Source organism: Sinohyriopsis cumingii, chromosome 7 (assembly GCF_028554795.1).
Source record: "Sinohyriopsis cumingii isolate HCF-2022 chromosome 7, ASM2855479v2, whole genome shotgun sequence".
Classification (NCBI taxonomy): Eukaryota; Metazoa; Mollusca; class Bivalvia; order Unionida; family Unionidae; genus Sinohyriopsis; species Sinohyriopsis cumingii.
The window spans coordinates 106,178,598-106,193,295 of NC_142967.1; the positions used below are offsets into that span (position 1 = coordinate 106,178,598).

Below are 14,698 nucleotides of genomic sequence, written 5' to 3' on the forward strand. Positions count from 1 at the left end.
ACTTTGAAAAAGTTCCGGTAACCATTATTGATAAACATACTTTTAAATTAATAAAACATATATCCATGTAGAAAACTATTACCTTATATGATCAGAGAACTAAATATAGCTATACATCCTAAGCATATAATACTTACAAATTATACTTGGTAAAGATCAGGCAAAGCCAGGAAAAAACTATAGAAAGTAGAGAAATTTGGTAAACAAATTAAAGAATAAGTCTCTGAGAATATACTTATTAGAAATGTGTACTAGAGGCATTAAATCTAGGAACTTCTGGTCAACTATTAAGCCACTGTCTAATAAATGCTCAGATGGTTGTTGTTGTTACAAGGTTTAAGGCCATTTTTCTATAATTGTTATTGTAGAGTTTAACACCATTTTCAGCACAAGATAGGCTATACATGGCGGCCAGTATAAATGGTGGAGGAAGAACCTGGGAAAACATTGGAAACAACCACCAACCCACGAGAAGCTACTGGCAAGCTTTCTCACATATTCACACTGGCAGAACCCAAGACTCAAACCCACGCAGACAAAGGTGAGATGGCAGTGATCCATAACGGTGAGCACTTTAGACCACTCGGCCACTAGGGGCCCCTGCTCAGATGGTCAAGATATGATCCTTCTTGTTGAAAGTACAAAAATTGTAAACAATACCAAGGAAATAAGTGAAATCTTATTCATTTTTATGGATATGTGATATTAAACATTGGAAAGGATGTTAAACACAATATTAACATGTATACAATTTTTTAACTTAAGAATGTTAACCATGAAGAAGTGTATAAAATCATAAGAAGTTTGAATTTTAAAAAAGTTACTCCTGAGGATCAAATTCCTGTCAAACTGTTAAAAGCTAGGGCACCAATCCATGCTGGCTATGTTACAGATCACAAAACTACACAAAGATTTTCCCTGATCATCCAATGGAAGCTCAATTAGTTCCAACTTTCAAAAGGATCAATCCTCTTCATAAAAATAAACACAGACATGTCAGCATTCTAACCTTCATACTCAAACTGTCAGAAAAAAAGTCAATTGAGACCCAGTCAGCATCATTTATTGAGAACATTTTAATATGCAGCTGTCAATCTATGGAATGAGCTACCTAATAATTTTTTAGAACATTACAATTTTAATTCATTTAGATCATTAATTTTATCCTGGAATGGTAATAAATGTAAACGTAATGTTTGCAAATAATACGCCCCCACAACTCTATTGCCATAATGATAACTACCATAAACACAGTGTTAACATTCTACCTGTGCTGTTCTTATGTGCTTTCAAGTGCCCAACTGTAAGGCATCTCAGTATGCTTTTTTTCCCAAAGCTTTTGTGTTTAAACTTAAATTCTGATTTTTACTTATAATCTTTCGTAAAACAGCTTGTTTTCTTTCTGTAAATTCTCCTAACTTGTGGATTTTAATTTACCAAATACTAAATTCACTTTCAATAACTGTCTTTTAAAATGCTTTACTTGCTTATAAGTTATGTGCTGTCTGTTTTGTCCACTGTGATGCATGTATATGTCTTGCAAATCATGCTTGATTTAATGTCTTTATTTTTTATAATGCAATGCTGGCTCATGCTGATTGTTGTTTCAATCATCCTGACTTTAAATAAATAATATCTTATCTTAAATCCCTGGTAGTCTATTAAAAACAATATATATAAATGACTTAGCCATGAGTCAAGAAAAGTTAAAAAGTTTGTTTACTACCCATGTGCTAAGGACGTTGCACCATTGCTAAAGGAGTCACCGCAAGAATAAATTTTGATAAAACATATCCTAAGAAGCATTGCCACTAAAGGTGTCAATGGGTATCCGGTACTCGAGTACCCATCTGTTCATAATTACCTGGGTAATAAAATTAGCTATAGGGTAATCAGGTATAAGTCGATGTTAATTTTTTAAAACAAGTTTCTAAATTTAAATCAAAGATCATATCTGGGGGTGTTAGAAGTTAGCGAGATATAGAATAACGAGTACAGTTTGAGGAATTTTGGTTGCTAAGGAAGACTCATAGAACACAACTTCTGCAAATAATGTCCAATAAAATGTTTCTTCTTTGAGCTGAATTGGACCAACATCTTTCTTATAAGTCAAAAATAGCATTGTTGACAGACAATGAATGACGTACAATGAATGCTTCCTTGGCCTTCTGACTGAGGACCTTGTCATAAGTTTATCTGACATTCTGACTGAGGACCTTGTCATAAGTTTATTTGACATTCTGAGGACCTTGTCATAAGTTTACTTGGCCTTCTGACTGAGGACCTTGTCATAAGTTTACTTGGCCTGCTGACTGAGGAACTTGTCATAAGTTTATTTTACATTCTAACTGAGGACCTTGTCATAAGTTTACTTGGCCTTCTGACCAGATGAGATAAAAAGTGGAAGATCTTAAATTTTCACACACATCGTATCAACTACAACAAGATCCTGACAGAGATGCTATCAACTTGTACAAAGAACTTCATGAAGTAGAAACATAGCAAACCATCATGCCATACATTTTTATTAATGATTCTAACCTTTTCAAGCCCACTGCAAACTCTCACTAGTAATATCTCATATGGAAATCAAGTAGTAGCTATGAAAGTGGAATAATAAGATCACTGAATGAAGTGTTGACTTTGAGAAAATAACCCTCTTTCTCTCACTCTCCTACATCCATCAGCCTGCTAGGGGCTGATATAAAGGAACCAAACATTTACAAATATATACATATCTACATAATTTCATTTAAACAAACATGCTAGTGAGCACATCAAGCCTATTTTATGTTCCTGAGCCTGACAGAGGATTATTTAAATATATCAAAAAAATATATCTACTGTTATGTATATTTAATTTAATTAAAATCTGCTTTAATTTAATTGTTTGTCTGTAAATTTTAAATTGTTTTCATTAAATAACTTGCTATCATAATGTAACTTTATTTACTGGAATAGAGTTCAGTTCTGACCGATTTTGTTGTTGTTGACGTAAACAACATTTTAGAGACATTGTATCTAATGCTGACCTAGTTCCTGACCTTGATTCAGAACCAGTAAGAGTTGAAGTAAACAACTTTTAAATTTTTTTACAAATATTCTTTCTCAGAGTAAGATTCATAAATGGAATCAAGGCCACACTTGGAGTATGTAACAAGTAACATGTATCAATTAGGTTTTTCCAGAAGATTGACCCACATCCAGGCATCTGTTTTGCATTGTAGCTAGATTTATTATTGATGCTTTGAGAAAGAAAAATCATTTAGTGCCTTAACACTTGAGAAGTTAAAGTGTTTTATGTTGTAACCAGTTTTTGGGCTAATCATTTTATTTTTCTTCAAATTATTTGGATTCCCTAGAAATACTTGTGCTCTAAATTATATCTTGGACAAGGATACTGTTATCAAAATTTACAAAGAATTCAAACAGTGGAATATTATTTTTTGTGATTCAACAAAGAACTGTTAACACATCAGTACAATGCTGACCAAAGCATGTCATCACCCTCCATTTTGAATTTCATTGGGATTTGAACTCAGTTTCATTAGGACTTTTTATTACTAGGACTTCTATTTTTTAAGTCCTGGATTATTCTTGGATTTGATTCGTAAAACCGTAAGTTCTTTTTCTCATTTTTACCTTTTGTTCCCAGGTAAATGAATTATTTGTTAAATTTTACCAAGCTTGTTGTCTTCACTTTTTTCTTGTTATGTTCTGTAAGAGCCTAGACACGTAACAAAAAAAATTGGGGTGCTTGTCCATGGGATATATGAATTTTGGCTAAAATATTTCAGAAAACTTTGTTTTTCAGCATTTAAATTCCCCTTGTTTTTGAAATTTTTTAAAAATCCCAAGTATTATTTTACATTTTAGAAACTTTTAGTGAAATCAGAAAGCTTTTTTACAATGTCATCAAAAGCGGAGATTTTTCTTTCAAATCCTATCCAGGAACAGTTGGACTGTTTGAAAAAAAATGAATTGATTCAACTTGCCAGAAAATATGATCTTTCTGAGGCAAAAGCTTCCTTAACGAAGCAAGAAATACAAAATATTTTGATCCAGTATTTGGTGGAAAAGACTGTTTTGGATAAAAGTGCTTTGGTTTTGATCAAAGTCTGTATCAGACTCTGACATAAAAGTAAAGGAATTAAAATTAAAATACAAGATGGAATTGGAGTTAAGAAAGCTTGAACATCAGAAAGAGGAAAAACAAATGCAGTTGCAGTTACAGAAAGAAGAAAAACAAATGTTACTGGAGAAAGAGAAGAAAGAGAAACAGAAACAAATGCAGTTACAAGCAGAGAAAGAGGAGAAAGACAAATGCAGTTACAAAAAGAACAAATGCTGTTACAGAAAAAGGAGAAACAAATGCAGTTAGATAAGGAAGAAAGAGTGAGAGAGAGAGAGAGATGCAAATGCAAAGAGAGGAGGAAGAGAGGGAATATCAATTCAGAATAAAAGAAATAGAACTGGCAAGTGAAACGCATGTTCCCACTTCACATACAAATTCAAGTTTTGATGTTACTAAGAATATTAGGTTAATGCCCCTTTTTTGAGAAAAAGATGTAAATATTTTCTTTAGTTTGAAAAAGTTGCTGAAAATTCGAAATGGCCAAGGAAGCATTGGACTCAATTATTAGAGTGTGCACTTTTTGGCAAAGCCCAATATATCTATGCATTCCTGTCAGTACAGCGGAGTGATGACTATGATTTGGTGAATGAATGCCTCTTAAGGGGTTATCAGTTAGTCCCTGAGGCTTATCGGCAAAAATTCAGGAACTATTTAAAAAGTAATGGGACAAACTCATGTCGAATTTGCAAGAGAAAAAGAGCAGTTATTTGATAGATGGTGCTTAGCCAAGAAAGTTCATCAAGATTATGAAAGTCTCAGACAACCTGTATTACTTTAAGAGTTCAAGAACTGTGTCCATAGTGACATTAAGTCTTATCTTGATGAGCATCAAATCAAAACCTTGGAAAATGCCGCTCATGCTGCTAATGAGTATTCTTTAACTCATAAAGTTCCTTTTGAAATAAGACTTCCACTCAACAGCCTTCTGGCAGAAAGGTATTTCAACCTAATACAAGCCCTTCTAAATCTCAGTCTGGCACAACTTTTCAAAACCAAGCTTCTGATAAGCTTGATCAAAAATCCCTGTCTCTTCCTATGTGTACCTATTGCAAGAAGAAAGTACACGTTATTTTTGATTGCTACAAATTGAAAAATAAGCACCAGAATCAAGACAGACCTATTCCGAATGCTCTTATTTCTAAGAAGTCAAGGTCACAGTCATGTACTGAAAGCAATACATTTGTAAGAACTCATAAACCTAAGTCTCATTTTATTATGGAGAATTATGAACCATTTATGTTCAAGGGTTCTATGTCACTCTTGGGTGATTTGGCCAATACCATCCCTATTAAAATGGTAAGGGACACAGAAGCTTCTCAGTCTTTTATTATCAGGTACTGTGCCTGTTTCTGAGACGTCTTATTCTAGTGAAAGTGTTCTTATTCTGGGAGTAGAGTGCGGCTTTGTTAATGTTCCTCTCCATTGTGTAAATCTGTCATGATACTTAGTCTAAGGACCCATGACAGTCGGAACTGTGTTTGCTTTACTCGTTGAGGGCATTCATTTGTTGCTAGGCAACGACCTAGCTGGAGATAAGGTTGTGGTTAATCCACTTGTAAGTGACAAGTCTTGTTTGGATCAGAAAGTCGATTCTAGTGAAGAAGAATTCCCTGATTTATACCCAGTTTGTGCAGTTACTAGAGCTACGGAAAAGAAAGCTCTTGAGAATGATGTTGATCAGGAAAGTATTCCTTTAGCTGACACATGTATTGGTCAGGCTTTTGTTGAGGTCACCTTTACTCCTTGTTTGGATCAATCAATTACTCATTCTCTTTATTCTAGTCAGGGTGACAAATGACAATCACTTGTCGTTGAACAGGAAAAAGATTTTGAGATCTCCTGTTTGTTTCAAAGGGCCATTAGTGAAACTGAAGCCACTGAAGTACCTATCGACTATTTCATCAAAAATGGAATTCTTATGAGAAAATGGAGACCTTCTGAGGTACCTGCTGGTGACGAGTGGTCAGTGAACTATCAAACTGTAGTTCCAAAATCATAGAGACAGCAAATTTTTAGTCTGGCCTATGAAATTCCTTCGGCTGGTCATTTAGGGATTAATAAGACTTATCACAAGATCTTGACTCACTTCTATTGGCCAAAAATTAAAAGTGATGTTCGTAAATACTCTAGATCTTGTCATACTCGTCAAATGGTAGGAAAACCCAATCAGACTATACCTAAGGCTCATCTGCAACCTATTCCTGCACTGACGAACCATTTGGCAGTGTTACGTGTTTAGGTTTGAATAAACAGTAACACAGAAAGAGTGAAAACAACAAGCTTTTTAAATTTAACAAATAATTTATTTTCCTGGAAAATTCTGTAAAAATGAAAAAAGGAGAAGAACTTACAGTTTCAAGAATCATCCAAAAATAGTCTAAGAATAATCCATGAATTAAATTGCAAAAGTCCTAGTAATAAATGTTCTAATAATTTCAAGTTCGAATCCTGATGGAAAATCCAAGATGGATGACGATGACGTATGCTGTAGTTAGTACTGTGCTTATCTACAGTTCCTTGTAGAAATACAAATAATAGCACTCTGGTATTGGAAATCCAAATTAAACTTGTAAACAATGTCTTTCCAAAATCTGTGTGACCACTCTTCAAATATTTCCAGAGAATAAAGAATTAATCCTTTTGAAATCAAAATGATCTGAAGATAATTAACTCAAAATCTGGCTACAACAAATTAACTTGACATCAGTGTGAAAAACCCAAAACTGAGAGATCTCTCTCCACACAACTCTTCTAAAACTAACAAATGCGTAGTTATGGAAAAACCAGACTTGCGAAATCACAAAGGGGGGGGGGTCACATGATTGTGTTTATATCACGTACAAAGAATATTTCCTTGATTAGACCAATGATTTTCTCTAAAATAAAAAAATAAAAAAAGTTGTTTACATCTTAAATATAATCCCATCATGACCTTAGAAACAACCAATCATTTTAAAATAAATTCAGTATTTGCTGGAGAATGATTTCATAGAGCCCAGGAAAAGTGTCTGGAATTCACCATGTATACTTGTTCTGAAACCAGATAAAACTTTTCATATATGCACTGATCATAGGAAGGCGAATACTGTGACTAAAACAGATTCATTTCCATTACCAAGAATTGATGACTGCATTGATTAAATCAGAAATGCCAAATATGTCACCAAATTTGACCTTCTGAAAGGATTTTGGCAAATTCCACTGACAGAAAGAGCAAAGGAAATTTCAGCATTCATGACTCCAGATGGACTTTATCAAGTAATGCCGTTTGGGATGAAAGGTTCACCAAGTACTTTTCAACATCTAATGAATATGATTACCTCTGGTCTGGATAATTGTGATGCTTACATCGATGATGTCATAATCTACAATGACATCTGGAAAGAACATTTAGCGACAATGTGGAAATTCTTTGACAGACTCACCAATGCAAGTTTGAAAATTAATTTATCCAAAAGTGAGTTCTGCCGTGCTGGTGTCACATTTCTAGGACATATAGTGGGACATGGGCAGGTTAAACCTATAGATGCTAAGGTCAAGGCTGTCTCTGAATTCCCAGTGCCTGTTAATAAAAAGCAACTGATACGATTTTTAGGTATCGCTGGATTCTATTGGAAATTTTTTCCAATTTTTCCATAATTGCTGAACCCCTGACAAATTTACTGAGTAAGAAAAACAAGTTTCTTTGGACTGAAAAATGTCAGGAGGCTTTTGATAAGTAAAAAACCTTACTTAAAAGCGCACCAGTTCTTACGGCTCCAAATTTCAGCCAATCATTTAAACTGTCTGTTGATGCAAGTGATGTTGGGGCTGGAGCAGTATTGATTCAAGAAAAGGAAAATGGTACTGATCATCCAGTGTGCTATTTTTCTAAGAAATTAAATAAGCACCAAAGAAATTATTTAACAATCGAGAAGGAATGTTTGGCTTTGATACTGGCATTACAACATTTTGAAGATTACATTAGTTCAGCTCTTTCTTCGATTATTGTGTTTAGTGACCACAACCAGCTTACCTTCATCGGCAAGATGAAAAATAAAAATCAAAGACTACTCAGGTAGAGTTTGTTGTTACAGGCATATAATATTTACATCAGGCACGTCAAGGGAAAAGATAATTTAATAGCAGATGCACTTTCCCATGTATAGAAATGTATTATTTCATGTACACTTTGTATAATTCATAAGAGTTCTTATGTTTTTTTTAAAACCTTATATATAATTAATCTATGGTAAAAAGAAAGCTTTATTATATAGTGTTTTGTATATCTGATTTAATTGTTTGTTTGTAAGTTTTAATTTTTTTATTCAACTACTTGCTATCGTAATGTAACTTTATTTACTGGAACAGGGTTTAGTTCTGACTGATTTTTTTATTTTTGATGTAAACAACTTTATACAGACATTGTATCTAATGCTGACCTAGTTTCTGACCTTGATTCAGAACCAGTAAGAGTTGAAGTAAACAACTTTTTAAAGTTTTTTAAAAATTCTTTCTTAGAGTAAGATTCATAAAGTGGAATCGAGGCCATACTTGGAGTACTTCACAAATAACATGTATCAATAAGGTTTTCCCAGAGGACTGACCCACATCCAGGCATCTGTTTTGCACTGTAGCTAATTTATTATTGATGTTTTGAGAAAGAATAATCATTTAGTGCCTTAACAATTGAGAAGTTATAATGTTTTATGTTGTGACCAGTTTTGGGGCTAATTATTTTATTTTTCTTCAAATTATTTGGATTCCAAGAGAATATTTTTCTCAATAATTTTTGCTCAAAATTAATTCTTGGACAAGGACAGCTATCAAAATTTACACGGAATTCAAACATTGGAATATTATTTTATGTGATTCAACAAAGAACTGTTGACACATCAGTATGATGCTGACCACAGCATACGTCATCACCTTCCATTATGGATTTCATCAGGATTCAAACTCGGTTTCATTAGGACTTTTTATTACTGGGACTTCTAGTTTTTAATTCTTGGATTATTCTTGAATTATTTTTGGATTTGATTCGTAAAACTAAGTTCTTTTTCTCATTTTTACCTTGTTTTTCTAGGGAAATGAAATATTTGTTAAATTGTACAAAGCTTGTTGTCTTCACTATTTTTCTTGTTACATTTTGTAAGAGCTTAAACACATAACACTACAAGATTTTAATTTTAACAAACTGTAAACTGTTAATGGCTGCAAACTTTGGTAAACAAAAAATGTATTAACTTTGATTAAATAATTTGATTAACATTCTAAATGACTGAAGCTTTACTTGGTGAAAAATAACCAAGGAATTCCAAATAAGACCATTTCTTATGTATAACTGCTTAGTGTTGAAATCATCTTTGATGTTCGTCAGCAACAATGAGATTTTCAAAATTAGCACCTGTGGTGGACATATTGGATGCCAGATTCTGATGGTCATTTTGAGGGTCAGTATGGATGTCAGATCAGCACCATTTTCATTTAGGATCAACTAGACATCATACAAATTCTTTCAGTGAAAACCCCATGTTAATATGACTATCCATTCTGAAGAGGTAGCAATAACATGCATATAAAGATGGTCAGCATGGTGGCCAAATTAGATACCAGATCAACACCATTGTAATTTTAGGACCATGTCAATCTGACTTGTCACTGAGCAGGAGTAGCAATAGCAAGATTTTCAACATAGCTACCATGGCACCCATACTGGAAGTCTGAGTGGCACTATTTTCATTTAGGACTGTCCAAGTTTTCATAAAAGGTCATTTTTGTGATGTGTCATCCATTCAGGAGAAGTAGCTATAACAAGATTTTCAAGATGGCTGCTGTGATGGCAAAATTGGTTGTCAGATCAGTACCATTTTCATTTAGGAGCAACTAGACCATGGGATGAATTTGTGTCTAATGTTTCTTGGCAATCCTCCAAGTAGTTTAGGAGCAGTAATAAAAACAAACTTGTACTAATGGACAGAATGGACATGGACAAAAGACAATCGCTTAAGCTATTTTCAATGACGAACAGCACTAAAAAACTGATTGTAAAATACTTGGGCCTTGGTCAAAGTTGTCAGCATCATCCTCATCCTGAGAAGACAATGAGGAGTACCGTGCTCTTTCCTCCTGTTTCACTTCACTCCTGTCCTTCCACTGCATTCCATAGCCTAAAAAAAAAAAATATATATATATCCCACTGGTAGTGTGTGTGATTTGGATTTTTAAAGTAGCTTTAACAATTTTCTAGTCATATTGCTGGAGACATGTGGCATCATGTCCCACCCAGTCACATTATCTTAACACCAGACCGACCAGTCCTAACACTGACCTCTTAATGCTAATGCTGAGTGCCAAGTGAGGCAGCTACTAGTATCATTTTGATGTCTTTGGTATGTCTCAACCAGGGTTTGAACCTGCTGCCTCCCACATCCAAGGTGGATGATCTAACTACTTATGCCACCAGAGCGGTCTCCTACTGGTAGTCAGAGCAATTTTTAAAATTTATTATCAATATTATTATTATGGTTATTTGCATCATAGAAACAATAAAAATATTTGTAATATAATTTGTAGTTTACACACTTTAAAATTAAACAAGAGATATTGTTCTAGCTCCTTAAGTTGTAGGCTGCAATCTGGATCCAGAAATCAAAATCAGGAACCAAAGTGTAAAATTTATATAAAATGCTCAATAATCCAGAAATACTCTGTCAAAAAAAGAACTTTTGAACAATCACATATGAAAATATAGTTGGATAACATATATTCATCAATGCAAACTTGGAGGTGTGTCAATTTATCAGTCTCTGATTGGTTAAATTCTAGTGGCATGTTAAAGTTACAATAACATATATTCATCAATGCAAACTTGGAGGTGTGTCAATTTATGTCTCTGATTGGAACACTTAATCAAAGGCATGGAGAAACTTAAAGTAATGTCTCCATTTAATAACCAGCAATTGTATACCTAATGTCTGTTTTTACTACTTACCAATGGGGGTGTTAATATTTAAATAAATACGCTGGGATCAAATGTTGACACTTTTGATTAAAATACGGTTAATAAAGTATGTGCATCATTAAGTCTCTTTGTTGTGTATATAACAATCAGTGATGTTGATGGCTGTACAAATAAAGTTGATTAATTTAAGCTTTAGATAGTACAAGGCTTCATTTCAGAATAAAATGTGGTATCAATTTATTGGCTCATTAGCAGCTGTAACAGTTGTAAAATATGACTTATAAAATGACTGCATTTTATTAGTTTACACATTTAACTGCAAGATTAAGTTTTAATTCATTGTACTTTTTAAATATGACATATTACGCCAACACCATCAAGCATGCATAGACAAGTAGATATACCAGCTAGCATATAAAAGATTTGCCAGTAAGTGTTTAAACTTATATTTATGTATAAGTGCATGGTATAATAATGTGACATAAAGAGTCAATAGATATATTCATTAATTTATTTAAACCTTTACTGAATATACATGTACAGCAAGCCAATACATGTACATGAATATGATATGACGATGTTGTAAAATAAAAATGTACCTGGTTCAGTTATCTGGAACACTCATTAATCTGGACATATTCACTGGGAATGATGGTGTCGAGATTAATGAGATTCCACAATTTATATTGTGTGTTTGATTTCTGTCACACAACTGAGGTATGTGGCTGAAGTTTTGTGTACCTGATTTTTGTTATGTTTGTAAGTTTATAAAAAAGTTGTTTACTGTTATTTCAATTCAAGATCAATCTTTGTCAGCTAGCTTAGAAAGTTCTAGAAGCAATCTTGTTTATAATTTGGAGGAAATTTCGGGAATTCCAAAACAGTCTGTTGTGTCTTAGGTCAAGTGAAAATATGTATATGTATATGTAGTCAGTAGTAAACATGTATTTTCATTTCTGACTTACAATCAGTCTGAGAATTTATAAAGCTTACAGTTGTGATAAAATATAACTGAGAGGAATTATTTACATTATTCTTTGGAAATTACAAAGTGCTCATGGACTTTTGGATAAAATCACTACTTTGGATTTATTGTGAATCCATTAAAAGACATTTCAGATTTCATCATTGATAAATCAAGACATTCAAGACCTCTTGTACATTAGGATATTAAATACTGGCAAAACAAGACATTAAAGATTATTGGAATTCATTTTGGAACATTCTATATTCAAGTACACTGAGACAGGACATTTAGGGTTATCTGGGATTTTATTTAAATACATGTAATGTCTTTTGAATTTTTATTTTTGCATTTTAGGGATATAAATTGTTTGTTGTTTACTTCAATAGTTGGTTTCACTTCTTTCTGTTACATTTTTAAAGACAGTGAATCACTACAATACTTACAAGAAATAAATACTTAAATTCTAATTTTGAGTATACCTTTTTATTAATAAATTTCTTTTTCAAGTATGTAAATAATAAAGATAAAAAAATTATTGTTCACATTTTAATTATCAAAAGAACAGTTCTGAATACCAAACATTATATAAAACAAAATAATTAAAGTACAGATGGCGTATAATGAATTAAAGAGTATACAAAATTATAAACAAAACGATAGCAATGTACATTTATAAACTGTAAAAGGAGATAGCAAATTTATAGTGAATTTTGCTGAGCAGATGTATTATTATTTGGTGACACATAGGAGAGTAAATTAATTTCTTTTCTTTGATTCATAAGCAATTTAAATGACTTAATTTTTTATTAAATGCTAGCAATTTATTCAGATACTTTATCATATAGTAGTACATATATGAATACTGATACACTGAAATCATCTTACTTTCATGGTATCAATTTTCATGGTTTGGTGAATAATCACTTTTACATCAAGTCTGAAATTCATAAATTGGGGAAAGAATAATGTTTCTGTTGCAGGTTTAATGCCATTTTTCAGCATGTGATAGGCTATATATGGTGGATAACTGATGGAGGAAGAACTCAGGAAAACCCCAGAAAGAACCCATGAGCAAGCTTTCTCACATAACCATACTGGTTGAGCTTGCGACTCAAACCCACACAGACATAGGTGAGGTGGCAGTGATTGGTAAAGGTGGGTGCTTTAGTCCAATCAGCCGCCTGGGGCTCTGGGAAAATATAATTGTCTCCACATAAGAATCATTATTCTTCGAGTCTTCAACTTCATGGTTTGTTCCAAGCACAAACTCCATGAAATAATGAACTGAAAGTACTGTGGTTGTTGAATATGGTTAGAATTAGTGACAAAGATACCATTTATATCAACCCAACATCAGTTTAATTAACTCAATGTCACCTGGCAGGGAGATTACCTTTATCTTTACCTGAAATGGGCGGGTTGGGCAGATATTTTTATTGTTACTTACAACTGCATCCTGAGTGACATCCGTTTCAGAGCAATTTTTATCTTGCAGGATGCTTTGATGTACAAAAGACATTGTTTTTAATTGGCTCTTTTTCCTGTGTAACAGCAGATGGGTGGAAATGAAATGTTTTATATCTTTTGTTTTAACCTTTTAGACTGATGATTTGGGATCACAACCTTCTTTTGTCCAATCTCAAACTAACTCTACAATTTGCAAAGGTTCTGTGACTCTGTGCTGTTCAGAACGGTCACTCAAGATTTAATGGCTGGAAGTCTAAAATCTGGACACAAACTCTGGATCCAGAACTGACAATTTTTTTTCAAGCAAAAAAAAATCTGGTCTAAATAATCTAGCTTTTTGAGCTGGATCTTTTTAAAGCAAATCTACATTACATGGTATTATAGTGGAGCTGTATCTATACCATTTCTTTGGTCCATCGTGAATTGTGATGATGCCATTGAACTCAGAACATGATGCAAAACACAGCATGTGTGGATAATAAATTAACAAACTTGGACTGTACACTTTGCATGGCTGAGTACTTTGATAGTTAAACAATGTCTTTAACTTTGATAAAATAATTTCCTTTCAATTATAATCTTCTTAATTTATAAAGTCTAGAATAAGAAAACCTGACTGATAAATACCTTGGACTTGGTTATAATTGTCATCTTCATCCTGAGAAAGCCATGAACTTGATGGGACATGCATTGAGGCATATTTTCCTCTCTCCTTCTTTCCTCCTCCCTTCTTGTAGTCCATTGGGATTTTTAGGGATTGTGCATGATGAATTGATATTTCGCTTCTCTTTTGTTTTGGCATCCTTTCACCTGTTGAATTTGATCCACCTGCTACACCACCTTTAAAATTACTTTTAGCTTGACTTTGTGAGGATCGCTTATTAAAGACCCTTACTATGGCATCAGTGACTGATGGATGAATATTTACTACTTGGATATCTTCCACACAAATTCCTCTTACCACTTGGGAGTTGGTAAGTCCATCGAACAAGGAGTTACAGCAACATTCCAAATTTGGTTCATCATTCACAAAGATTCCTAAAGAAAAAAAAAACCTTAGCTGGAACAAAAAACCCACTCCAAATTCTGTGCAAACATTCCTAAAGTGAAAACAGACAAGTCCTAAAATTGTGCTTCCTTCTTTATAATGATGCCCATGGGACCCACTGAGTATACTGCATAATAC

At 33.3% G+C, this 14,698-nt stretch overlaps 1 protein-coding gene across 1 annotated transcript; it reads right to left on the reverse strand.

Moving 5' to 3' along the window:
* Positions 1-10,091: 10,091 nt before the first annotated feature.
* Positions 10,092-14,341, reverse strand: LOC149795887 (uncharacterized). Its single transcript, XM_089964148.1, has 2 exons — positions 14,140-14,341; positions 10,092-10,284 (listed from the first exon to the last, which is right to left on the reverse strand). Exons 1-2 carry the CDS (start codon positions 14,312-14,314, stop codon positions 10,148-10,150), a joined length of 312 nt encoding a protein of 103 aa, XP_089820274.1. The 5' UTR covers positions 14,315-14,341; the 3' UTR covers positions 10,092-10,147.
* Positions 14,342-14,698: the final 357 nt, after the last annotated feature.